General features: G+C 53.4%; 7 protein-coding genes across 7 annotated transcripts; 1 reads left to right on the top strand and 6 right to left on the bottom strand.

Annotated features, from left to right (window-relative positions):
• Positions 1-4,497: 4,497 nt before the first annotated feature.
• SETTUDRAFT_23894 (uncharacterized protein) lies at positions 4,498-6,599 on the top strand (the record flags this gene model as incomplete). The annotated part of the gene is made up of 2 exons (XM_008032424.1): positions 4,498-4,539; positions 6,375-6,599. The coding sequence occupies 2 exons, from the start codon at positions 4,498-4,500 to the stop codon at positions 6,597-6,599; spliced, it is 267 nt and encodes an 88-aa protein (XP_008030615.1).
• Positions 6,600-9,274: 2,675 nt separating this feature from the next.
• On the bottom strand, positions 9,275-9,925 carry SETTUDRAFT_99383 (uncharacterized protein; the record flags this gene model as incomplete). Its single annotated transcript, XM_008032760.1, has 2 exons — positions 9,275-9,604; positions 9,884-9,925. 2 exons carry the CDS (start codon positions 9,923-9,925, stop codon positions 9,275-9,277), a joined length of 372 nt encoding a protein of 123 aa, XP_008030951.1.
• Positions 9,926-11,277: 1,352 nt separating this feature from the next.
• On the bottom strand, positions 11,278-13,572 carry SETTUDRAFT_23892 (uncharacterized protein; the record flags this gene model as incomplete). Its single annotated transcript, XM_008032423.1, has 5 exons — positions 11,278-11,345; positions 12,438-12,504; positions 12,568-13,068; positions 13,124-13,295; positions 13,343-13,572. 5 exons carry the CDS (start codon positions 13,570-13,572, stop codon positions 11,278-11,280), a joined length of 1,038 nt encoding a protein of 345 aa, XP_008030614.1.
• A 2,193-nt stretch (positions 13,573-15,765) lies between these two features.
• On the bottom strand, positions 15,766-17,677 carry SETTUDRAFT_98590 (uncharacterized protein; the record flags this gene model as incomplete). The annotated part of the gene is made up of 2 exons (XM_008032759.1): positions 15,766-16,362; positions 16,415-17,677. 2 exons carry the CDS (start codon positions 17,675-17,677, stop codon positions 15,766-15,768), a joined length of 1,860 nt encoding a protein of 619 aa, XP_008030950.1.
• Positions 17,678-18,572: 895 nt separating this feature from the next.
• SETTUDRAFT_23890 (uncharacterized protein) lies at positions 18,573-19,430 on the bottom strand (the record flags this gene model as incomplete). The annotated part of the gene is made up of 2 exons (XM_008032422.1): positions 18,573-18,980; positions 19,029-19,430. The coding sequence occupies 2 exons, from the start codon at positions 19,428-19,430 to the stop codon at positions 18,573-18,575; spliced, it is 810 nt and encodes a 269-aa protein (XP_008030613.1).
• A 2,268-nt stretch (positions 19,431-21,698) lies between these two features.
• On the bottom strand, positions 21,699-23,302 carry SETTUDRAFT_98349 (uncharacterized protein; the record flags this gene model as incomplete). The annotated part of the gene is made up of 2 exons (XM_008032758.1): positions 21,699-22,906; positions 22,963-23,302. 2 exons carry the CDS (start codon positions 23,300-23,302, stop codon positions 21,699-21,701), a joined length of 1,548 nt encoding a protein of 515 aa, XP_008030949.1.
• Positions 23,303-24,352: 1,050 nt separating this feature from the next.
• Positions 24,353-26,063, bottom strand: SETTUDRAFT_165956 (uncharacterized protein). Its single transcript, XM_008032757.1, has one exon. It carries the CDS (start codon positions 25,982-25,984, stop codon positions 24,749-24,751), a length of 1,236 nt encoding a protein of 411 aa, XP_008030948.1. The 5' UTR covers positions 25,985-26,063; the 3' UTR covers positions 24,353-24,748.
• Between the last annotated feature and the right edge of the window lie 89 nt (positions 26,064-26,152).

Genomic DNA, 26,152 nt, shown 5'->3' with positions numbered 1-26,152 from the left:
CTACCAGCTAGGTTAAGCCCCACTGCAGAAAAAACGTCCTTGCTTCCTGCACTTATTCCCATTCTATCCTGAACCTGCTTTTCTACATACTACTGCATCCATGTGCGTCTAGACCCCCCCACTGCCAACATTTTGCAGTCTTCTTGTTATCGCCCAACGATCGAGTAAACACCTGTTCATCGTGTTGGCTACGGCCCTTTTTATCTGGGCAACATGGGGTTGGCTCAAGGCATAACAGGAATATGCAAGCGTGTATACCACGCATGACATGCTGCTGCTACTAATTCGACCACCATCACCACTATTATTGCATCCCATCCCATAGTCGGCTGACTTTCCCCTCTTTGTCTCTCTTTGTTTTCCGCTCTTTTCCTTCTTTTCCCGTCCTGATCGATACCATCCCGCGTGGCAAAGAAAGAAAGCAAGAAGAAAGAAAAATCGACCGTCCTATCGTCGTCGTGGTTCGCTGCACGTTCAAAACGCCCTCTGTCCCGCTACCGTTTCAATACGCCAAGACACTTCATGTGTGTGCATGCTGTGCCCGTATGGGTGTGCCCGTATCCCATATATCCAAGTCACCCGGCCCTACCATCATCGATCGATGGAGGCGCAAAAAAAAAGGGGGGGTGGGGGCGGGTGGTAGTCCTGACGCTTGGTCACTGAAAAGCATGTTCCTATACATATCGCATCGTGTCAAAGACTTTTCGTTATCTCGGAGGGTAAGTAAGTAAGTAGTAGCTTTTTCACTTGCACACCCTCTTTTCTGTTCCTTCATCTCCCAACCATGCCATCTTGCTCGCGGCATCGCCCGCATCGCTGGTCATCGGGAGTGTGCAATGCAAAGCATCTGTAGACCACTGTGTCAAGTTTCAGTCGTGAGTGTGATAGTCCATGTTCTATCAAGGTTTGACACTATTTACGTCGTTTTTTTGTTTGCCTGGAATGTCTATGATGCGTTCCCTGTCAAGTGTAGTCTTGGTATGTCCTTTCTCTGCTGCTGCTGCTGCTGCTGCTACTGCTACTGCTACTGCAGCACGCGTACTGGCTTAGTCGCACTACAGATTGTGGCTAGGTCATCAACGGACCGGATGAGGCGGAGGCGCAGCTGAGGAGCTATGTAGCTAGCTTACTAACTTACTTACTGTACCACTGGCGCGAGGGCAACGATGACTCGTGAGCTGCTGTTATCTCTCTCTCTTTCTCTCCTTTTCCATCCCAAGACACCACTAGCAGAGTCAGTAGTCATCGTGTTTCCTTTTTTGCCCCTTCCTTTCTTCCCATCTCCTCTTCCCCCCCCCCTCTCTCTCTCTCTTGGAACTACACATTTCCCCCGGTACCGACGCGCGTCAAGGTTCGGCTAAGTAGCAGTCGTTGAGTCCAGACACCCGCTGCTAATGGCGCGCACATGGGGATGCGGATGCGGATGCGGATGCGGATGCGGATGCGGACGTGCTAGCTAGCAAACACCGAGGTGAGCGATTGAGGAGTGTGTGTGTGTGTGTGTGGTGCACGCCAAACTCAACGCGAGTAAGCAAACGACTAAGTAGCCCCCCATGGCACGCAAAGTTGAAACCCACATACGTAGTTTGGACAGCACCAAGTACGGGAAAACATGGCTGATTGGGGAAATTCCATGGGTGATGTCATATCCCCATATGCCACATAGGCATCTTTGGGGTGCTTCGAAACGCGAGTATAGTTTCTAGAGCCGAGTGGAAAATTTGGCTCCATGGACGTAGGGCTGAGCCAAAACATGGTGAATGGTGCTAGGCAAGGATGAGAGGGGGGAGGGAACCTGCAATCTTGTTCTGCCGTGTGTTTGCTGCGCGGTCTGATACGCCTTGGAGTGAGTGTGCTGGCTGTGTAGGTATTCTTGTCGCCTTGGGTGTGCTGCTGAGGTTTGGACGACATGATGATGCATGTGGGTGTGTAGCAGGAGCCGATGATGACGACTACATTCTCTGCTGCAACGGCGTTTTGTAGTTGCAAGAGACCGAGTGTCGTGGCATGGTTTTATTACCGTTTAGCAGTCAATCCGCCGTGTATCTAGCTTCATCGGAGAGGTGGGTGGAGTTGCACACGACATCACTGGGCCGGAGGTTTCTGAACGAAGCAGAAAACAGCATTAGCTGTAATCTGTACTTCAGCTGCTTGTACATCGGTAAATCGTGGTATCTTCTCAGATATCAAAGTCAAGAACTCGAACAGCCAGCTGCCCAGTCCATCCTTTCTTTTCTCCCAAGAAAGTGCTTTCACGTACGGATCCGAGAAGAACGACACCGCTGATATTGACGAACATGGCAATACCGAGCTTTCTTGCTTCCAGCCTTCTTGGTTCGAGCGATGAACTTAGCTGTGAGGACTAGGGGGAAATTCCTTGATATACCCCTGCGTCTTGGACAAACCTTTGCATGGAGAGAATGGTGACATGGCGGGAGTGGCTGTTTTTTCGCAATACTAGACTTCAATCATAGACATTGGTGTGCGGACAACTGTTTGCAGATAGGATACTCCGAGGCAGGTATTGCAGGTGCAGCGGTAGAAGTCCATGATGATTCAAATGACGCTTGCCGGAGGCCTGTCAGGCATTCAGGCCATGTGCCAGTAACCCGTTTATCGTACAAGATCCGTCCATCAGAGACGCCATAATACCCAACACGAGCCGTAGCAAAGATTCCGTCGGATTGCTTTGTACCCTTGACAAAATTCAGCTTCGTAGTAGGTCGTGTATACCTTTTGTAGCCCCTTGCTACTGCTGACTTTGGTAATGATACTATGTAGCTATGAAGGGAGCCTTGCCCAATAGTTCAGCAACCATGTCTTGTTCTATGTACGTTTATCCTATGCGTGATTTTAACGTCCTAACATAGCAGCTTTCACAACGCCGTATAGTACACATTAAAAAGAGACCACTAAAGCACCATACCCTGTAATATTGTCATGTAGTATTACGCACGTGACTACGTTTCGGACGGGATACATACAATAGCTGCGATAGATAGAAGAGGACAACCACCTCCCACCCCGACAGCTTTCCAATAACTGCTATTCTGTCCGTCTCCTCGCCTATCGACCGATTTCGAGTCAAAAGCATGGTTCCTGGATTCTTTCATATTGCAGTATTCTATCGCTACCACCATATATAGGCAGTACTATGCGGTGTCATGATTTGCGAAGACCTAGTGAGGGACTTGAACAAACGCGAGATCTCGTTCATGAAGCAGACTTTGCTCAGCGGCTACTTGCAGCCATGTTCGATTTGTTACATGTATATGATTCTCTGGTTTTTTTTCGCGAATCGAATATGGGTATCACATCTGAGAAAAATACTTCCATAAAGTTGATTACTTGTATATACTTGTGGGAGTGGTTAGGAATCGCTTGAAATATACGGTGGCTACCGGGCGGCTTATTTGAATAATACGCGTGCAACGGCTGAACGGGGTAGAATTGGTTGTCGTACGCTGCCTGGTTGACAATATACAAAATCTCGTCAGACTAGCCTGAACTCAGTACGTTCAAAACGGTTGAGTTGGACAAATGTTTCAGTATCGTATTCGTTCCTCTAGTTGCCATTAATCAGCTTGTCTCGTATTCTTTCATGCTGGACCCGTACATTGTAAGCTAGTTGCTTTTTTTTTAAGTATATCCTTGGCGAGAACTAGTAACTAAGGCTGTGTTGCTCGGCCGTTGAAGGTAGAAAACGATACTATTCTCCAAGTTCATAGTGAGTTTCCCTCAAATTCGATTCATGCAAAGTACTTGTAGGCTGGCTTTCTGGTACGCGTTTACCATCATTTACATCCTTACCTGTAATAACAGCAGCTACCTGGGCAAGGAAACGTAGCATTGCCAGTCCGCGAACGACACAGCGTTTTAAAATACTATTTAAGGGCAATAGAGGCCAGTAAAAGATGGACGAGGCTGTTAACGTGAGGAGTTATGCTAGTAACCAGAGATGTCAACAATCAAGCTCATCAAGCCGAGCTAACTTGATACAGTAATAGGCTAGCTTTTTTAGGCCTAATCATTACTATATCGCGTTAGCTCGGCTTGATGAGCTTGATTGTTGACATCTCTGCTAGTAACACAAAAAACAGTAGTGAGCTCAAAGCTGGTCTAATCTCGCTATACCCATTTACTTGTTTCTCACACTCTATATCCGTTGTTGAAGATACTCATAAGCAAGGGGAAAATAAGACTTGGATCAACTGAGTACAGAGGCACTGGGCGAGCAAGATTGATGGGCGAATTTCCGCCAACAGTTATTTTCCGTCTCGCCGGTCTAGTTGCCACTACTTGGATTACCCAGTTTGAACACTACAGATTCCGGTGAAATAAAACGTGTCTGTGAATTGTTCTTAGTTTTACTGTTCAGAATATGACGTGGGAGAATTTGGAAGCATTGTGATGCAGTGTCGTGGGGTAAGGTGTGGGAATCCAAGTTAACGAGAGATTGATCTAGTGGGATGAGTTGGATAGATCTGGTATCTAAAAATGGGTAGTCATGACAGCGACCCAGCTCTCTCAAACTACAAGGTACATGAAGTTTGTGCTTGAAGAATAATGTTACACTGGATGTATAGTTTGAAAGTCCACCACTTATCCCAAATTGTATGCTTGGTGTCGCAACATAGACTAAGCCTTGATCAGTCACTTTGTATAGACCCGAGATGCAGCAATCCATGATTAGGTGGATCAAGCCTGGTATTTTTGGTTGTTTTATTTCGAGCCTCTAGGGGTAATCTGCTCGATTCTCTCATAATCTACTCACCTATCAGTCGCTCAACTACAGCACTTGGATATCCAAGACACTACCACATAATCTCAAAAGAATTTGGCTGAATCACGTCAAAAATGACAAGAACCTTTGATCTACTCCAGTCATTGCAATCATCTGTATACTAGCGCTATTTGCTATGTATTCCAACGACTTGCTTCTGGCCTTCTGGGACCATCCTTTAAACGGGCCCTGTATATTCGGCTCTCCTCAGCCGCCAGGTAGTCTCTGTCGTGAAGGCGGGTATCCAGAACCAAGTCCAGCCGCCTTGTCTCGTTTTGGTATCGCTTAATCCCATAGTCAATCGTTCCAGGGGTGTATCTTACAAAATGGCTCGCTTGGCCTTGCATCGGCCCCACACCGGTGTTCTAAAAAAAAAAGTAGGTTACCATTTGATGGCCTCATTTGCGTCTTCAGAGCATCATCAAGTTCCTTGTCATAGCACTGGACTTGGTAGAGTGATGTATTGCCTGATTCGAAGACTGGGCAGGATGTGGCCATTGGGATTGATTTCTAAATGAATGATTCTTTTGCTCGTCTGCGGATAGGCCGATAGGTGTGGTCTTGTAGGGTATACCGAGTTCTTCCAGGAAAACGAAACTTTCTCGCCATTAGAAATTGCTGCTGTGAGGAGCTCAATGCTTGGGACGGTCATCCTTGGAGTGTTGCTGTATATTGATTCCAGCTCCCAACGGCTGTCCGGTGAGCTTATATGGGATGATGCTAGGGGTATCTTGGGTCGCGGCTCCAACGGAAGCACTTGCTGACGATGACGTTTGTTAGCGGCCAGTAATGTCTTGACGTGTGTGCTGTTCACCGTCTCCTCCACGAAGGGCCTCATTCCGTAATGCCAGTCAGCATAGCATTGCTCGGCGGAGAGCGTTGGCGAGAGGCACGCGTGCAGGCAAGGGTGGCGACGGTTAGTGGCGCAGCGCTAGGGGCAGCCGCACCCGCCCCCATGTCCACGTGGCACGGCACATGCACCAGCCGCATGTCGCAGCAACGGGGACAAGAATGCCACTTTTTGCATCTTTTTTTCTTCTCTCTGAAACTCTGTTCAGGCGTGGTCGTCAAGGGCCGGTGACGCGGCAGCAAATGTCTGGCACAAGTTGCCGTTCGTTTCGCCGTGTGGGCTGATTTTCTTTCGGGCGTTAGTCCTGTTTGGCCCAGAAAGGAAACCATCATGCCACTTTGAAGGCCACAGCACGTTGGAATGTCTGGCATAGGCAGCGCATGTGACTCTAGAATGAGCCATTTTTGGGCCCAAGAGACGGCTTTACATATTACGCGCCTCTTCACGCCTGCTGACACTCTGCCTCCCTCACTCCTTTTCTCCTTTACACGTTCGCCTTCATCCTTCTTCTTCTCCTTCTCACACTCTCTCCCGGCCATTGCCGCCACCTGTCAGCTGCCTTAGGATTCTTCCATCCTTCTAGAGCTGCCAAGCCGCCAAGCTGCCTATACAGTCCTTCGTGTATACCGCGCTACAGATTCCGCGTCGTTTGCCTAATTCATTCGACTTGGCATATCCGGCCAACGTCGACGTTTGCCTACCTCAGCCCAAGACTCTACATCTGCAATGATGATAACAAAGACCTTTTCCCTGACCAACTTCATCATTGGCTCGTCGGCCCTGTGCTTCCAAATCTTCGTCCTCTATCCCTGGCACGAAAAGCTCGAAGAGGAATTCATCCAGCTAAAGAAGGAGCACGTGAGACTGTTGGAAGAGACACGCCAGCATCACAGAGATGAGTTGAGGGGAATCCGAGAACAGCTGCAGCTGGCCAACGAGAGGAGGATGACTGGAAAGTTCTGGTAGGAGGCTATTGTTAGGACAAGAAAGAGGTGGATCCGACAAGGGCAGTGCAACGAATACCTTAAGATGGGCGTTATAGATTAATACAGTCAAAGGGAAGCGTCAGCAATGTTCAATAGACATGCGGCATCTGCAAAAGAGACGTACATGACTAGAGCAAGGGAAAAGCCGGATCTACAAGGACGGATCTCGGGCGGACACGACACGAGACCATGTACCCACGCCTCCGTGATGTATAACAGGATCTGCACGAGTTTAAAAGTACATGAAGGTTAAGTCAGGAGCCGAGACCAATGTCCCGGAATACAACAACAATGTCGAATCAATACATTCAGCACAATACAAGTGGCTTCGTACATGTGTGCAAGCAATGCTCGGAAATTCACATTCCAATGTAAGTGGTGTCGCAAAAAGAAACCCATTAACAGACATGACGAAGCTTCAGCCCCAAGCGCCTCAGCTCTCCTCATATCCCGCCAGCGCAAGAGCCATGTTCTCGATGCAACCAAATCTAGCAACCACAAACCTTGTTATGAACCAAGATTCCCACTCCCCCCCCAAAAAAGACGCCTATCTCGGCTCTTCAGTCCGCCCCTTGAGCCGCGACACTTCGGTCTACCTTTTATTGGCTCCCCAGTCTGCTAGCACACGCCTCCCAAAGCGAAGCCCCCCCCCCAAGCCACCAGAACGGACCCCCCCGAGCAGCCACGCCAACGCTAGCGAGTCAAAACCACGCCTCTCCCAAGCCAATATCACACCCACACCAATCCTATTTCCGCATTTGTCCTTGACTTGATGTTTTTATTTTTGTTTTTATCTTGGAATGTGCATGCATGTCTTTGGAACCGTTTTATTTTTTGGGCCACGCCCCGCGCATATGTGTATATCGGTACCACGACGGATATTCTTTTTATTTTTCTTTACTTAGAGTTTCCACGTGGTGTAGATTAAGTAGGTGAAAACTCTTTTTTGTTTGTTCCCGCGCATCCAATAGTTGGGGGGTTTCGGTAAGATAGGTGTACTGTAGAGAGAAGTGGAAGGACGAGGAAAAAAAGAAAAGAAAAATAAGAGAACAGAGAGCGTGAAAAAAAAGAAAGGAAAAGAGATGGGGAGCTAGCAATACAGACGCAAACTTTGTATCATGCTCACCACGTGCTATTCGTCGACTATGTATGCGTCTGTTCCCCCCCGCCCCGCACACCTGGGCGTGCGACGGGATGTACATCTAGATATGCAGATAACAGTGCTTTTTTTTTCCTGGGCGTCGACGCGTCCGGCGGTTACGGCGACATGTCCCTTGGGCGTGTATGGTTTTGCGAGGAAGCGTCGATATGAAGGACGGAGAGATCGAGATGAAGAATACGGATCGGGGGGGACGGCACGATGACGATTGCTGATGCTGATGCTGACGCTACGTGCCTCCCCTCCCGATATGATGATGATGATGACAGGAGAGATTGAGGGTTATTTCCGTGGCGCAGCTGGCAGAGGACTCGATCCATGCAAGACCGTGATCCTCACCCCCCTCCAGAGCACATGCACATGCCCAACGCACACAGGCATGACGTGCGTTGGGCGAGCGGGAAAATCAATATAATCAAGAGCTGCAGATGTGTAACATGGCCATGTGCGCGCGGGGTTTGGGTCTAGACATGGACTCGAGGTTGTACGTACATGGAGAGAGATAACGGGGCCATGTGTGAGTGGGCGACAAATAGCAAGGGGATCAGCGTGGCTTCGGCTAGCGCCCCATGCCATGTGAGCAGAGAGAGTGAGAGAGACGATAGAGAGAGAGAGAGAGAGAGAGAGACAGAGAAGGGGGAGAGAGGGTGTGGTGGTGTTCGTGTGTGGATTCAGCCGTGCCGTGCCGTGCGCGAACGCCATGTAACATTTGATTGACGGTAATTTCCGCTGAGCGAGCCCTCCAAGTGGCAGTGATAGAGCGGCTCGTGTTTCAGGCAATGGATGGGTAAGCATTTTGCTTTGCAGCGTAAGTGTGTGTGTAACTTGGTATCACCATGTGGTTGTTGTTAGTGAGAGTTTGGGAGACTTTGTATCATTCGTTTTTGATATCGAGTGGGTGAGGAGAAAAAGGAAAAGGAGCAGCCCATGGATGATGGAAAAGCAAGCAGAAAAAGAAAAGAAATGCTGGAGAGAACCATGCCAGGGGGTTACACACGCACGCGCAAGTATAAAGAAAAAACAAAGAAGATTAGTAAGTAGCATGGAAAAAAAGGTAATAACGCCATTGGTATAGTGTCGAGCTGGGATTTCCAGCCAATTCCCATGCTCCTCGCCCCCCCATGACGACAATGCCTTGCGAATTTCAATAATGATGCGCTTCAAACAGGCAGCAGGGGAATTCCAAATGACCTTAGCAAGTGCTTCAGTTATTTGTCGCCCACTCCCAAAAAGGAGATATGCATCGAGTGACCGAAATGCGTGATTTCCCCTCCTCTCTATATCATGCTAAGCCATGAGCATGCATGCGAAAAAGCTCTCCCCCCAGAAAAGGTCATGCTCGCGTGCTGAAACGGAAACAGAAACTGGTAGATGGTATGAAGAGAAGAACGGACTGGTCGTGGCTGCGAATAACAGGTCGAAATCGTGCTTTGTGTGGTATCGAGGGCCGTGACTTTGCTCGGAAAAAAAGAGGTACAAGCGGGTTGCTAGCATGGCTATGCCTTGAGTTCCTTCTTCTCGCTCAGCGTCCTTGGGCGGAAAACGGCGTCTTGGCCCGACATGCGGCGGCCGAGTGCGCGGTCAAGTTTGGCTCCCAGCGCCAGCTTGCTCATGTCGTCGTTCTTTTCGCTGCTGAGGGCGTATCGTTGTTGGACCAGGCGCTTGTCCTCGAGACGGTCGAAGCCGGCGTTCCATGTCTTGATGTCTTGCGACTTGGGGTCGTTGGCTGTCGAGGCATCTGACAGGTGCGAGGGCGCAATTGAGGGAGCCAGGGTGGGCGCGGCGCTGCAGGTGGACATGCGGAGCGAAGTGCGCTTGCCGGTGAGCTGTGATTGCTGGTCGTTAGGCGGAGCTTGTTGCGACATGGTGCAGGTGTGTATGTGTGTGCAAAAGCAGTGGTGCGAGGAGTGGTGGGAAACAGGTGGGGGGGGGGAGAGTATGTGTGAGGAGAGCAGGCAGAAGAAGGGCGGTGCCAGGAGCATGCTACTAGTACAAGTACTATATGCTGGAGGCGAAGGAGCCTGCAGGCGGGCGCTTACCGACCCCCGGGCACAGCCAAGGGCCTGTCTGAAACGAACAGTGGATAATACGGAAGAATGACTTACACTGGCAAGCATGGCCCGAGAGGAGTCGTGAGAGTTGGGCATGGTGCGCGGCGCCGTGTGATGGATATTAGCTGGTGGGTCGGGCGTGGGGCTGCAGCGGGCGGGCGAGGGCGACAGGCAGGCAGGCGGCAGGCAGGCGGCAGGCTCGAGGCGTGTGCTAGCAGCAGTAGTGGCAGTCGAGGTGGAGGCGGTGGTGGTGGTGGAGGTGGTGGAGGGGGGGAGGGGGAGGCAGTAGGGGTAGTAGGGGTAGTAATAGTAGAAAAGACAGGCGAGGGGCGGGCAGAGGATGCGGCGCAGTATAGGCGGAGGATGCGAGCGGCGTGGGCGTGTGCTGAGCTTGTGTCGCGCGCCTCGCGTGTTTCACAGGGCCTAGACGGGCAAGGGAGCAGTGCAGCCCACTATTCGAGACAAGATCTGCCCGGCAGGGGATGGACAGAGAGAGAGAGCGAGAAAGGGCGCCGACGATGCTGATGTGGGAGCTGAGCTGGGAGCAACCAAAAAAAGATAAAATACGTCAGCCTTGTCAGCAGCGGGCGAGGGGCGACTTAGCCGTCTGGCCCTCGACGCATACAGTACCCGGCGTGAAACTTATACGCCCACCAGCCTCTCACCAAGGCGACGCTCCGCCATGCTCGCCGCCGGAGCTCCGACTGCGCTGAAACGCACGCCCTCAGTCACGACGTCTTGATGGTCGCGGTGAAGCAAACTCTAAGCAGCCAGGCCGTAAGACTGCTGCTCAGGGGCGACCGCTGCCTCTCGTCCAAACGCCGGCGTCATTGTGCGCCAATCTGCACCATCACGGCCCAACGTACAGCTCGCCTGCCACGTTTTTGCTCGAGCGGGAACCCCTCAGCCTCTCCCATGGACACCTGTGCCGATCCCCGCGGACAACGTGCATACACGTATAGTACGCACCGCACCCGTCAGCCCAGCCCGGGGCTTCCTCCTGCTCGAGTCGCCCCCCTTGATCAGAGCGAGTGCGAGGCCAGCTAATCCCCAGCAGCTCCAGCTAACCAGCGCGCGACATGTAATTACACATGCCTCAACTACACGCGCTACAAGGCGCAGTAGTACGTACGCACGTCTCGCCCTATCTCCCCCCTTCCAAACTAACGGCCTTGGTGGTATGAGTCGGGACTACTAGCCATGCCTAGCCATGCCTAGCTGGGCCTCCTGGGGCTCTGCCCTTCCGGCTCGAGCCTATGTATCCACACGCTTCCGGACGTGATACCAAGGCGTGCACATGCTCTGTATTGTCCTCTTGGCCAGCAGACAGCCCTTTGCCCTGTCTTCGCCTCTTTCTCTCTGCCTTGCCCTGCCCTGCCCTGCCCTCTTTTCCGCCCCCATTCCACCCTGTTCCATATCGCGCGAGGCCTCATCTTATAACGCTCCCGTTATGATCCTCCCGCCCTTTTCGCAGTCGGGGCAGCCGTGGCAACAGCCTCGGACCCGTTCGTCTTGCCTGTGCACCGTCAGCTTACGCAGATTTACGACGACTCGACCTGATCGGCAGCGCCCTCTCCACAGTCACAACGTGGTAACGCCGTTGAGCCTTTGGGCCCCGTGTCCAAGCGCCCTGCATGGGATGCATGTCCACCACGTGGTCAGGAACGTGGGCGCACGGGCGCTGCCCTGGGTGGGGCCAGCCCAGCCAACTGGAGTCCAAGGGCTGAACCACCACCACCATCACCACCACCCCTCCTTGCGCATGGTGAAACCCTCCCATTGGGGAACTGCTTGCGCTCCCTGTATTACCCGTTACGCGCGCCTTTCGCCCGTTGCGCCGCCGCATCCCACGACCAAGTACAAGTGCTTGTGCTGGTAGCCTCGCGACCACCCGGCACGTGATACCTATTCCCCGAGGAGCTAATCTCGCCTACTGCGACAACTAACGTCGTCCTCACTCACGCCACAATCCATTCCTTTCAAATCATCCGAGCATGCTTTCGCAAGCCCCGTGGCGGTGGTCTGGCCACACGCCCTCGTTCTCTGCGTCGCGAGCCCCGTCTCCCTAGACAAAGACAGCCGCTGTCAATACTGCTACACGGCGCAGGGTGGTGGTGCAGCCCCCCCCCAGTCCCCGTCCAACGAATCGTATACAGCCGCTCTTCCCGCCAAAATCTGCAACCATATCTGTCCACTTTCACCCAGCCAACACATGGCCGTAGAACAGGCCGATCTCTCATGTCAACATGAATCGTGCCAGAAAAAGCTATGCATGTCTGGGATAAACGGGGGTTAGGTTACGAACACAACACGAATCTGAAACGTCACATTCTCTCAACCAAAAGAGCTCGGCAGTTGGAGTAAATAACATCCGGCCATATCGCAGAGGCAGAGGCAGAAGCCAAGAACAGAGAGAAATAAAAAAAACACCCGCCCACAACTCTCTGTCCGCCCAGTCCTCCTTCTAAATGAAATCCTACTCCGACTTTGCTTTGCAGCTACGTCATTGGCTGCGGTTTCCCAGGCAGGTGATCGAGCCCTATATGCCGTGGTTAGCACGAAGCCCCTGCACAAATACTGTACACAAGCCAACTTGGCCACAACTTACACCCGTCGATATTTTCCTGAATGCTAGGTTTAACCTGGCACTTGTTCATCGCCTGCACATTCTGACTCTGCACAGACACGTCAGCCGACTTTGAAGCGCCGCACTTTGGACCACGTGCGCATGCACATACCTTCAACGGCTTGCCATTCTCACACGCCTGGAACATGCAGCTGCTGTCCATGGCTCGCTGCAGACTGTCGTCCTTCCACCCAAACACATAGTCGGCATGCGTGCCATAGCCCTTGTTGTCGTTGTAACTGAGGAAGAACGGGTTCGACCCATCCTTGGGCCACATGTTGCTGAACTGCGTGGTATCCCAGAGCGTCTCGTACGCCAGCTGGGGCATGCGCACCGGGTGCGACGCGGGGCAGGGACCAGCGGCTGCGAAAGCTTCTTTCGCCGTGTTGAACATGTGGTCCTGGTGGTTCGGCGAGTCGAGGTTCTTGCCATCCCAGCACGACGGGAAGTGATGCACAGTCATGATGCCACCTTTGCACGGCTTCGACGGGAAGTCGGGTGTCTCGGGGAACCGCGTGTTCTTGTCTTGGAGACACACAAAGCGTAGACCTACGTGCTTCTTTGCGTCCTCGACTGTGCGTGTCGTGGGTGATCCGACCGTCATGCGGAAGCCCTGGAATCTTGTCAATCTACGGTTTCGCTACATGCTGGAGACGGCTGCTGCAAACCTTGGGGAACGCCGTAATCTTCTGGTTCCCATTGCTGTTAAAGTCCTGCTGCGTATAGTATATCGTCATGCCGCCGTTGATGCCATTCGGCAGCGCCGCGTTCTGCATAATCGGCACGCGCTTGTACGAGCCGTTTGTGTGCTTGAAGAACATGGCTGCAGTCCAGTAGTTGCTAACCTTGTCAGTTCATTCCATCGCTACAAGGCTGCTCATAGGTACCTAAAGTCCTCGGAGAAAGTGCACGTCGTGCAGTCGGCCTGCACAGCTGGATCGGCATCCATGGTCGCGTTGAAGGCATTGCCCCCCACAATCTGGTGCACATGCGCCGAAGGCAGTTTCCCGGGCTCAACCAGCGGATCGAGCCGCTGGATGCTGACCGTCGAGCATCCAAAGCGCAGTGCCGCCTGCGCAGGTGCCACAAGAGCTGCGATACGATACAACAATCTCATTCTTGCATGTATTTTGGGAGAAGAGACGGCTGCTTCTTCTTCTATGTGATTTTGGACGACATGGCTTCCTTAAATTCTACACTGATACTCCTATGGACTATCTCCCAGCACCGCGTTGCGATCATCTGCTATGTGTGTGGTGTTGATAGCTCGTGGTGCCAGGCCGCTTTATCCATTGATTAATTAGACATCTACCATGGCCAATGACGCTTTAAAGCGTCCTGGCTTCCCCGCGCCCAGCATCGAAACATGGTCATGATGGTGCGTCGTTGTGATTAACTGTATATCAATCTCGGCACTTGGTTTCCTGCGTAAATGTCCGACATGCCCGGCACATGTTTTAGATGAGACGTCGTGGGTGTTCAACCGGACAGCTGCAAGCCGCTTGCCAGCCTTCTTCACAACTTATCCATACTCTCTCGAGTGGTAGAGGTACTATACGGCAGATGTTCTTTTCTCGTCTGTAGGCTCGCATGACCCTCGCCAAACTGCCCTCTCATCACCCAACCCAATCATCGATCATGAGATGCCGCAGTCCCAGACGCTGAAATGCAGTCTTATCATCGTACCGCAGAATCCGCACCCCCAAACATCAAGGAAGACAAAAAAATCGAGAAAATCGAGAAAGCAACAGGTCCAAAGTCCCCAAAGAGGCTAGTAAACTGAACATTGTGGCGCTAGCCCACTCCCAATCACATGCTGTTTCTTTTCCATCCCTGGTTACTTACCGTACCCCGCTCCCCCTCTTCTCCGCGCCCCCTCATCCCCCACCACAACCACCACACCCCCAACATTTCCCCTCCCTCCCGCACCCCTTTCTCCCGCACCAAAAAACAAAACAAAACAAAACAAAACATAGTTAAACTAAGAAAGAAAAAAAATCCAACCCTAAACCCGCATGCCCACAGGTTCCCCCCCTCCCCCCGTTTCCCCTTCCAAGATGAAACCCAAGAAAAACACACACCCCCAAGCAAAACTGCAGTCTCGAAACCTGCCTTAACCCCCCCCCACCATCTCTCAGCACCCATACACACAAAGGCGCCCCCCCCCTCCCCCCATTTTCAAGCTAAGCACCCCCGGGAGAAAACAAAACATTAAAAAAAATTCAGGCTACGTAGCAAAAAAAAAGCAAAAAAGCAAAAAAGAAGGAAGAAAAATAAGGCTGTCCGCAACTCTCCGCTACAAACCAAGTAAGTATGCCGCGCCCCACACACCCACACCATAGGACACACACACACACACACTCACTACCTCACGTCATCATTTCCCTCTCACTAATCTCCCGCCTGCACCATCACATCATCATCATCATCATCATCACAGCGACCCATGCACGCCCACACATACCCACCTCCAACCGCCCCCCCCCTCAAAACTCGCGGCGGGCCCACGCCGCCGCCAAACTACCGCAACGGGTAATATGCACGCGAGAAGAGCCAAGCTGTGGATTCAAGCGAACGACGTTCGCTCCTCAATTTTCCAGGGGTATGTGCGTTTGCCTCTTGCCCCTCTTTGCATGGCCCCTTTTTTTTAGACTAGCCGAACCGTTAAAGGGACTGATTGATTGACGGCCTTGACTCTTACTCCTCCTCCTCCACACATACATACATCATCGCTGGGATAGATACTAGGCCGGTTTGTGTGTGTGTGTGTGCGCTGTATTATGTAGCGTCTCGCGCTATCCGCCCACACACACACACACACACTTGCACTAACAACGCCTGCCGCTGCATCCCCCCCTCCTCCTAAGACCAAGGACGCTAGCGAGAGAGTGCCCACACCACTCCCGTGTTGGTGGTAGTCTTTGTATAAGGAGGTTTGCGCTGCGGGTGGCTGTGTGGGTGAAGGATACTGTGAATGCGCACACGCCCTTGGAGACGTGGTGCCCGGCGAGGCATGCAGGTATCGACGAGGTTGGCTGGCCGCAAGGTCGTGTGACAAGCGGGCATGCAGTGGGTGCGGGGGCGGCTATGGGCAGAGAGTATATATATCGAGAGGAGGGAAATACGCATAGAGCGCAATGCGGCTGGAGAAGAGATATTGCGGTGCAGTGGATTTCTCCAAAGGACCCAGAAAAGAGGCGGGGATACAGTACAGACGATGCATGCCATGTATGTCATCCACGCTGCCCTATGCGAAGAACTGCCATGATACCACAAAGCGCTCAACCCCATTGTCAACCCTCACCAACACCTAGTCCACCAGCTCAACAAGCACATTACAAATCCCATCCGCCCAGACTGCAAAGGCCTTTTCCCTCAACACGCTGTACCAGTCGTCGGCGTTGCGAATGTCCCGCCACCCCTCAGCCCCAAGAGACTTGATAACACAGCGAGAGAGAAGCTCGATATCACTATCGCTAGTCTGGTTCGGGGCGGGGTTGTGAGTGACGGTAGAGATAACGGACGGCGATACAGGTGGCGCATCCTCGATTGAAGCCGCCGCCGCCGCCGCCGCTGAAGCTCTGCCTGCCGCAACAGACTCCTCATTGGCACGCTCAGATTGCAGAGCATTAGCTGCGGCAGCGAGTCCGCGGAGGTTGTCCGTGCCTGGCTCTTGTGGCACCCCAACTCGCAACTCTAGCTCGGCGTCATTACTCATAGCGCCTGCTAGCAGTGACTTGACTTGGCCAACAAAGTCATCGTAGTCATACCAAGTCAGGTGTGCTTGGGCGTCGGCAGCGATGCGCCTCTCGCCAATTTTGACGCCTGATGTGGTGCCAGGTGAGGGCCGCACGAGGAAGATGTTGATGTGCGAGAGGTTGGGTTCGGTAGTCCCCGCCCTGGACAGCTAATGTGCGTCAGTAATTAAACACATGGAACGAAAAGGACGAATAGCCTACCTTTAAATTTGAACATGTAACTCCCTGGCCCTCCGTCTTCTGCTTTGCATCTGCAGAACACACTTGTTTCTGAGATGAGCATGGTGGAGACGCAGCAGGTGCCAGTGATGATGGCGTGCTCGCTTCTGTATACTGAAAATGGTGGCCCAGGTTAAGATCAGACGCTGGCTGCAAGTGATGCTCCATTCCGTGTCCATGATGCTCGCCTCGCGGAGCAACAGCTTCCACACTGCCTTGCTTGTTCTTTTTCTTCGCCCCTCCTTTCCTAGTCTCAATCGCATACTGTCGCTGTCGCTCATTAGTCACCATGCGCCTCATCAGAGGAGTGACGAGACCAATAATCTTGTTGCCATCTCTTGGCCATGTGATTCGTTGGTTTACGTCAGGGGTCTCCTCTTCTCCCAACGCGCGAGCAGCTTCCATTGTATCCTTCTCCCCCGGCTTTTCCACGTCTTCACCAAAGAATTGCTTACCCGCTCCATTACTCAAGAAGTCGCGGACACAATTGAAGAGCCTAAGTTTGACCATATCAGTATCGCCCTTGCCGCGGTTACCAACGCAGTTTTGTCTTTCCGGGTGTGATGGGTCGAGCATGTGTGCCTTGGCGGCAGCCTGGAGCTGGAGAAAGTTCTCGGGACTAAGCTGAAGTGACATGAAGAGCTTGGACATTGGCGGACGCGTATATTTGCGGGTTCTCTCGGATGATCGACGGAAGAGAGCAGCAGCGGAATGGACACCTGCAGCGCCAGCATCGCCCAGGAGAGAGTCACTGGAGGGTGACATGTTGCCGTCGACTAAATCACCGCGCATGTCCTGGTCGCCGTCTTCCAACCCGGGGTCCGCAGGTTCGCCATGTCTTTTTCGCCTGGTGTTGATAGGCTCGTCTACTTGGTGTGAGGCATCTGTAGCTGGAGAGCCAACAAGTCTCTTCCTCTTGCCGCGGCCCTGTGCCGTATGAGTCGCCTGCCCTGCATCACTCATATCCATAGCTTGAGTGGCGTGGTCAGCAGCCGTGGCAGCCTCCAACAATTCAACAAGGTTGTGGTTTTCTTCCAGTGTATGCTCGACCGACACTTGTCGCGCAGAGTGGTCGGAATATAAATGCGGATTGAGGTGGTCAAGCGGCGTCACAACGGCAACGGGACCGTGCAAGTCATATTCGTCATCTTCGGCTCCGAACTGGGGCGGCGCAGCGTTTGCATTGTTGGATGTGGTGATGAAGTGGCCGGAGCGCATTTGGTAGTATGGCGCGTTTGCCGTCATCGTGGCTCGTATCCCCCGAGATCAGACGGATCCCACCGCGGGTACCAAACAAGTGCTGAACTGGCTGTATGAGTGAGCTGTCAATGCACAAGTGTGGGGTCTGATCAAAGAATATGAAGAGAAAGCAACAGCGCAGGCGTGTTCAACTGGAGTAGAAGACTCGGCCAGAGGAAATCGAGCGCAGCATCGAAGCTCTTTTGTATGCAAGCTCCCAGTGGGGCTTGGTTTGGCATTGGTACAGGCACATGGTTTGGTGAGGCGCGCATCAAGGCGCAGTTTGTGTGTATCGAAGGAGATGTTTGAGTCGAAGAGAAAAAGGGCAGCGGCCATGTTGCCGACGCAGTTTGGCGACGGGAAGCATATTGGGCGCGTGACTTGTTGGACGCTGAGAAGGAGAGACGGACTGGACCAGCAGACAATTGCGCACCTGATGTGGGGTGTTGGCGCTTGCTGTCATGTGTGAGTGACAAGCGGGCAGCCAGCGGACCAAAGTCGCGACGCGGCGACGTGGGTTTGAGTGGTTTGCATCTTTGTGTGTCGCCGCGCGGACATGTGACTTGGCTAAGCACCTACCACCTCTCCCAGCCCACCACTGGCACTACCAATCTGCACTTGGATATGTCACTCAACGCCAAGGTAATGGATCCTGGAACGGTTACAATTGTGAGATCATATAGCCCGCTCAATGCTATAGGAGTTCAGATATCTCTGAATGATTCCACACAACGATTCCACAGCTTTTACGGAGCAGATCTAATCCATGAAGCATTTTGGCTTGCGAACGTGTGGGAAATGAAGACGGAGGATAGAGAGTTGAATACAGAGACATGTCTTCATTCTGCTTGGCTCATCGATATGAAGCCGCCAACGCCTTTTTACCCAGGATGTTTCCAGGTTAACCCACATACGGTGTTACCCTCCAGTCCTCCACCTGCACCTGCAAGGCTGATTCAATGTGGAGGACCCCATTCTCCCACTGCCCAACACCCCAGTAGCACTCTGACGCCGGTGGGCCCAAATTGACTGGAAACGAACCGCAGAATATCTCTGCTTCGTCCTCCTTGCGAACAACGCCTAGAGGCCGCTCCCGGGCCAACACAAAGTCTGCCATGTCGCTCCTGGACTTGAATGTCGCAGGGTTTCCGCCGACGTCTCGAACTATCTGCTCGAGGTTTTTTGTGGCACTCCCGGCCAGCGTGGCGCGAGAGCACTGCGCAAAAGCAACCCAGCGGTATGTGCCGTCGGGCTGTCTCTGGTAGACTCGCTCTCTTTCAAACACATAACGACCTGGATACTGACCGCCCTGTAATATGTCAGTATGAACTGGAGTTTGTGAGGTAATGATGCTTACACCAGCCTCTCGTGAATACGAGTGATATGTGTTGGTTGCATTGACTACCCGCCCACGAATCAATGTCCAATCTGTGCCGTCGCGGGATTGTGAAGCAGTGCCAGCAGAAGCAACCGCGACGAGATGGTGGGCGGCTTGTTGGCGACGGGGAAAAAGTGATCCAGAGGTCCCGAAGAACGATGATGGGGGGTAGGCGGCCGCTCCAAACTCAGCCAGTTCTTGCTGAACAATCGCTTCCATCTCGCTACGAGATATGCCCTGAGGCAAAGGCGCATCGGAGTTTTCGAAGCGTCGGCTGTTGGCAAGGAACAGCTCTTCCTGCTCAGCAAGAAGCTCAAGCGTTGAGCGGTCAAGCCCACGCTTGGCTAGGAACTCATCAGGAAGGGAAAGAACGAAGCGCATCGTGATGATTTTGCGGCGGTGTTTTGATTTTGGGTCGAGGATGCGAGTTTTGGATCGTGTTGTTGTGGGTTTTGATATCTCGCCAAGAAGTGAAAGTGAGTGCTCAGTGACCAATGATGTCAGATTTCTTCGAGGATGCCGGTGAAATGAGAGCAGCAGGGGTCACTTTGCAAGCTATCGATGCTGCGAGCAAACGTACAGCATGTACAGGGCAGAAAGACGCTGTTTGAAAGTACCGTTCACCCTCTCTGAGCCCTGTGACCTTAGCGCCATTTTCTTATTTCTCTACGCAGCAATTCACTGGAAAAGTCAAGGGCCTTTCTGTTCTCGATAAAATCAACATCGAACTCTTTCCTAAGCATGTTCCAGGCTGACTTCCTTTACACTTCAAACCGGTGCTTCTCCATCTCTATACCCGACGATTCCCAGAGAAATCACTTTTCCGTTTCCTTTTACTTGCCTCCCGACAGTTCCGTGCGAGCCTCTAGCTTCGATCAGTTCAGTCTCAATTTTGTTGTTTCGCCAAAAACGACAAGGAGTTACTACCACTGCTTCTTGATTTACAATGAATAATGCATATACACAGTGCAATCCCCTTATTCTCTCTTTCCCCCACAAACATCTACTAGTTCGTCTTTTTAACACTGCCAGCTGCCTGAATCTTATAATCTTTTCTTTGTACCTGCAATATCTTCTTAGTAGCACCATAGCCAGCTTTGGCACCAGTCAACTTAGAGATGAAGTTAGGATTGATCTCAAAGTCACAAGGTGCGTAAGCCCAATCCATCTCAGCAGCGCCATCATCCTTTTGCCTCAAAGCTTCCAGACACAACCACTTGGTTTCCCTATAGGCGTGAAATCCCCTGATACGAAAATCTCATCATCGCTCTCATTCCATTCCAATACTGCAGACCCTCGTCACGTCTCCTTGCACCGTACCCCCTTTTTCCAAGTGTTGATTATACCTGAATATTCATTCCCTAATTATTCAGCCTCGGTATATAGTCCATGACGCGAATACTTTACAGCTCTATTCTGCATATCGACTCTGCAATGTGTATCTTTACAAAAAAGAACCGTCATAATAACCTCTTCATTAGCACAGGTTTAGTTAAGTATCTTGAAGCCCGATACTTTCTAACGTTATCGACTCAATATTTTATTGAATACTCTCTTTCTCTCTAGTCTCATCATCACCATCACCACCTCACAATCCCAGACCCCATACAGAATACCACACTTAGATACTTCGCTTTGTACAAGCCGATTGCATATCTGTAGTATACCTATGGGCGGTTGCATCAATCATGCAACTTTCCATGGTATTCCTTGATGTAGACGATAACGATTTATAACATGTTACGTACTTACATAATCACACCCCCGTCCCCCCACATCCCAAGCTATAAGTAGAGTGTGTGGGTGGTCCAAACGCTCGTACATACAATAAGTGCGTACTACTACTATATAAGTAGGGCGTCTAGTCTCGTCTAGTCTATGCACGGACACGACATCTGACTCGGAGGGGGTAAAGTACGTAAGTAGTTAATATATCTTGCAGAATCCTGCTTCAGTCAATACAATCATGATAGATGCTAGACATTTAAAAACTCTCACAGTAGGATAAGTAAGTAACAGCAAAGCAAAGAAAAAAAAGACAACCAAAAAAAAATACAGATTTCGAAACTTTGTCAAGTTTTTTTTTTCGTTTCAAAGGTCTACTACCACCATGGGATCGTTCATGTCAAAAACATGAAAAATAAAAGTAAAATAAAAAGCAACAAATTCCTTCCCACGCTACATTACATTCGTTATTTCAAGTGTGTTGGACAACAAGGGGCATGAAGATGGCGTTAAGAGAGGAAGTAAGAGCAAGTTACAAAGACTTTTGGGCCCAAATGATAATCAGAAGCAGGGGGATGCATGCCGCCTTTGAAAAGAATCAACTGGTATGCGAGAAGGAACAAGGGAAATTTTTCTGCTTGATGGAAGAATGTGCTTCAGATGCATGCTGCGAACAAGGCTGGGCGGTAGATGTACTCGATATCGTAGGAGGGCGGCGCGGGTAAAGGGGCCATTCGGCTCGTGTGGTATCGGGTGCGGTGACGGGTTGCTGGGTATTTGCATAAGCGCCCGGGACCCGTGCTTTGGCTGCTGCGAGCATGCATATGCGAGCACCACGCGCACATGGTTGGCGCATGAATGGCTCGACAAGACAGCCCTTTGTTGCACCTCATGGGATCCACCAACAGAATCTACGATGCTCGCTTATTTATGACCGTGCTGCTCGGTGCAGATCTTCCTGACGACCCACTTCTCCCAGAACTTGCGCTGCTGATTCGTGACCATGACACCATCGTCTCCTAACGCGTCTACGCTATCCATATGGCCGTTGCAATTGCACCAGGTAATCGAGGCTGGGGTGTCGGGCATGGGTGGGAAGTGCAGAGTTCCGCCTTGCTCTGGTTCCGGATCGTCGGTTTCGGCGTCCGAATCGGTGCCCGCTATCGAACTGCCGTCAGGGTCGTTGCCACTGCCGCTGTGAGCATCAGATGGGTCGTCTTGCTCCCCCTCGTATTCCCAGTCGTCGCTCTCGTCGCTGCTGTCACTTCCCACAAGCGGGTCGTCTGGCACCTCGGCGCCCAACACCCACTGCTCATCGAAATGTTTTTCGTAGTCGATTCGCCTTAAGCTGACCCAATCAAGTCTTGTGAGATCGTCCCGTAGGCAGGGGAGGACGTCTTTCCACCTGCTGCCTTCTCTTAATAGTACGTCTCGAAGTCGTAGCCCCCGCAATGTCTCGCGGTGTCTGTGTGTGAAACCAACGATTTCTTCGGCATCTAGCCGCCACGCCTGTATTCCAAAAGCCTGTAACTTATCCCACTTGACATGGTGAAAAAGCTCCTCCAAGCGAAGAGTGAGCGGTCTATACGACGGAAAGCCAATATGCAGTGCTTCAATGTTCTTGGCTGCAGTGAAAAGGGCCTTGGACAGAGAGGAGAGGTTCCGCATTCGCACGTCGAGGTCTATGCTATCATCAAAGTGCAGCTCCAAGCAAGTCAAACGGCCCGCGAGGATGCTCAGTGTCGTAGGCGGGTTCTCAGCGGCGCCCGAGACGCTTTGGGGGCTGAGCATGGGCGACGAGATTCGTGAGCATGGCGATCCAGAGTGAAGGAGCGCCTGGCCTATCGTTTTGGCGCTGTGCAGGCATGCGGGCGGCCATCTTGGAACTAGGTCGTTGAGTTCATGGCTCCGCATGTAGTTGATCAGCTCTCCCTCTTCCCGGTCCTGTACCCGCAGGATTTGGATGTGCTGGAGTGAGGTGAAGTGGCGCAGGGCTATGTGGAGGATGCGGGCGTCTTGGCCCGTCCGCACAATCTCTCTCTGCTCGTTCGCCCTCTGCTGAAAGTGGCGAACATCGAGAAGGGCAAATGCTTCCGGCTGTGTGCGCAGCAACTCCTGCATTCGCTCCCGTCCTGCAGCCCAGGTTAGCATGGAACGGGGACTGAGGGCTTGGGCGGGGTAGCTCGACCTTGGTCGTAGAAGAAGGGCACCATGTAGCTGAACTTCTTGACGCGTCTGGCAATGTGCGGCTGGCCGGCAATCTTCTCGAGGCGGTCCAGGCCTCTCTTGGAGAAGCGTGTGGTGACACGTGCGAACTGATGGATGACGCCGAGGTCGGAGAACTTTCTGCACGTCAGCCGGAAGGCGGCGATGGTTTGGGCCTGGTCATAGTCTGGCGGCAGAGGCAGCTTGAAGCTCTCCTGCGAGAGGTAGGCGCGGCGCTCGAGGCTGATGGGCTTCTCTGGCTCCGAGGCGACATATTCGAGGATGATGCGCAGCAGCTCGTCGGCAAGATCGAGGATACCCATTTTTATGTGGGACTCTTCATGACGGCTGCAGAGAAGGATCTCTGCGGCGGGGCTTCCCACGCAAGCCAGGAGCGCGCCGCCGAAGGATATAGGGTTTGAGGGGCAGGGCGGGCAGGCAGGCGGGCAGACAGGCAGAGAGGGTGCTCGGGCCGGATCGGGACACGAGGGCGACGGGACGGCACGCAGAGCAGATGGCCACGGCGGGACTGGGGGGGGGGGGGGTTGTGTGGTGGACAAGCGACAACGTGGAGGCAGCAGACGGGCGTGGTTCAGCAGGGCGGACGACGGGCGAAGAGACAGTCCAGAGGGGCGGCAGCGGCAGCAGCAGCAGCAGCAGCAGCGGCGGCAGCAGCAGGGCCGGGGGAAGGTTGGAAAGGCATGACCTCTCTCCGCTGCTCGTAGTCAGCTAAGCGTCGCTGGAGTTGAGCACGGCGACTGGCCACGCTGTGCTGCAGCCACCCTGGCCGCCCGCGGCCGCCCGCCAATCGCCGCGCCCGCACTAGGCCGCGAGCCGCCTAGCGCTCACATGACCTTCGCTCGACGCGGCCGCCCGCCACAAGCACCCGTCGAGTGACGCGAGCGTGGCTCCTCCCGAGGCAAAAAGAAACCATTCGCCGCCCAGTCGCCGCCAACCCTCTGCTGCTTGCTTGCTTGCGTGCGTGCTGCATCACCACCTGGCCCAGTGGGGCTCGAATCAAAAATCTTCACAGCCCGCCGTCCTGCTGCGCTGCCAACAAAGCATGCAGCCGGCGAGCGAGCGCTTGTGACGCTAATCACCCGACCGCACAGCGTCATCAGGGCCCTTCCACTGCCACGGCCACTGCCACTGCCACTGCCGTGCTCCTGCATCCACCGTTGCCCGCCCCCCGTCGAGCGAGCGAGCGTGCTGCTGCTGCTGCTGCTGCTGCTGCTCGTGACGATACATGGACGCCTCACAGAGCAGAGCCGCAGCGCCGGCAACCATGGCCGGCCCTGCAAGCCCCGTGGTCCCGCACACACGCCCACGCAGCACGAGGCAAGGCGAGCTGAGCTGTCACTTATTGTCTGCACATAATATTCATGCCGTCGCCCCATGGTGCTGCTATACATGTCCGCTGCGGCCAAGCTCCGTCACCTCGCACAAGATGACGGCCGCCTGCCTTTACGCTGCCGGCAACCATTCAGCCCACGGCTGCTCGCCTGACAGCAAACGTGTGGCCTGCATCCACGCCCCGTCTTCGCCCCAGAAACGTCATCATGTCGCCCGCCCTCGTGCCCCCCAGCCGGCACACACAATCGCCGTGCATCGTTGCACAGCAAGCCAACCTCCGACACCGACTTGTCCTTTTCTCTCTCCATCGACTTACATGCCGCCACATGCCGCCCCAGCTCGCCTCGGCCAAGTAACAGGAGACATGTAGCATCTGCCACTCCGCCTCATGCCTTGCCCCCCAGCCCTGGCCGCGCCTATGCTGCACACCGCGTGCGCTCGCTTCGTTTGCGACGCATTTCCGTGCTGCTCAGCTTGCTCTGGAACGTCTCATCCACCTTGTCCTCTTCGCTGGCATCCAGCACCGCAACCTCAAACACCTCCAGGAGGCCCCAGCCTTGCTCATCTCGCTTCTGGTTGACTGCAGCGCCCCCGCTCCGTGTTTCGAGCGACAGCACCAGCGCCGAAATGTCCTTGTCCGTGATGGTCGGGCCAAAAGGATCCCATATCTCGACGTATTTGATAGTAAGCCCGAGCGGATACGTGACGTGGACAGCGTGGCCGTTTGGTCCTGCCTCCTTGATTTCTTCAACATGGATGCGCTCGTCGTCCGGTGACCCAAAGTAGACGAGGCTCGACAGGAAATTGTGCACTGATTCTTGGCGGTCTTTCCAGCTCTGCAGATGCTGTGCAAACTTTTTGTTCTTCAAAAGCGCATCGCCCGTGATGCCCACTGTCAGCACGCTGGGGCTGGTCTCTGGAGTCGAGGCCTGTCTCCTCCCGAGCATGAATGCGAACATGGTCAGCAACAGCTTGTGGCCAATGTGGAGGTGGTCAAAAGTGCCCCCAACAGCGACCGAGAGGTGGTTTGTAGTTGCCTTGGCTTGGTCGTGACATGGTCCAGGCTCAGAGGCATCGACACTTACTATCCCGCCTCGGACCTTTTTCACAGCGTATTGAGACTTGGACAGAGAGCCAAAGGCCCTCAACACTTGCTCGCCCTCTTCACTCTCTACTGAATAGACAGTATCCCATGCTCGAGGGCTGCGTGCGAGCGTGTGCATGTCGACGGCTGGCCCTTGTAGTTCCTGCTCTGGAGTCGCATCGGCCAGGGGCGCTGTCAGCTGCCCGTCTCTGGGATACGCAACAAGTACCACACGGGCGTCGATGGCGTCCTCATCGTCCGTGTCGATGGCATCCCTGCTCGCAGCGAGGCAGATGAGCTTGTAGAGGCCGGCCACCAGCTGCTGCGTCGTTGCGTAGTGAGGTCCCCGTGGCGCGTCCAGCTGTCGGTACAGGTGCGGGCATGGCAGAGCAATCTCCACGAGAGTAGGTCCCTGGGCGGTGCGTTGAGTCGCAGCAAGCTCCTTCAGGACGGTGCAGACGGGGGCGTTGTATGCGGCCCTGAGTGCGGCATACGAAGGCGGCGCCGGGGCAGGCGGCAGCAGCAACAGGGCGCGGTGATGGAGTGGCGTGGATGGCGGTGGAGGCATGGCTGCAAGACGGCGAGCTATAAGCAGAGGGGCCAGAGGCGTGGCGGCAAAAGGACATGTGATGCGTGTGCGTGTTGCAGGCAGGAGCAGCATGAATCGCGGGGCCCCAGCGAGCAGGCTGGTCGCAGGCTGGTGGTGCCAGTGCCAGTGCCAGTGCCAGTGCCAGTG

Source organism: Exserohilum turcica (genome assembly GCF_000359705.1).
Source record: "Exserohilum turcica Et28A unplaced genomic scaffold SETTUscaffold_8, whole genome shotgun sequence".
Taxonomy (NCBI): Eukaryota; Fungi; Ascomycota; class Dothideomycetes; order Pleosporales; family Pleosporaceae; genus Exserohilum; species Exserohilum turcicum.
This window is presented reverse-complemented; position numbering and strand designations above follow the sequence as displayed.

Coding starts and splice junctions, on each gene's coding strand:
- SETTUDRAFT_165956 (XM_008032757.1), bottom strand. CDS start 25,984: ATGCCTCCACCGCCATCCACGCCACTCCATCACCGCGCCCTGTTGCTG.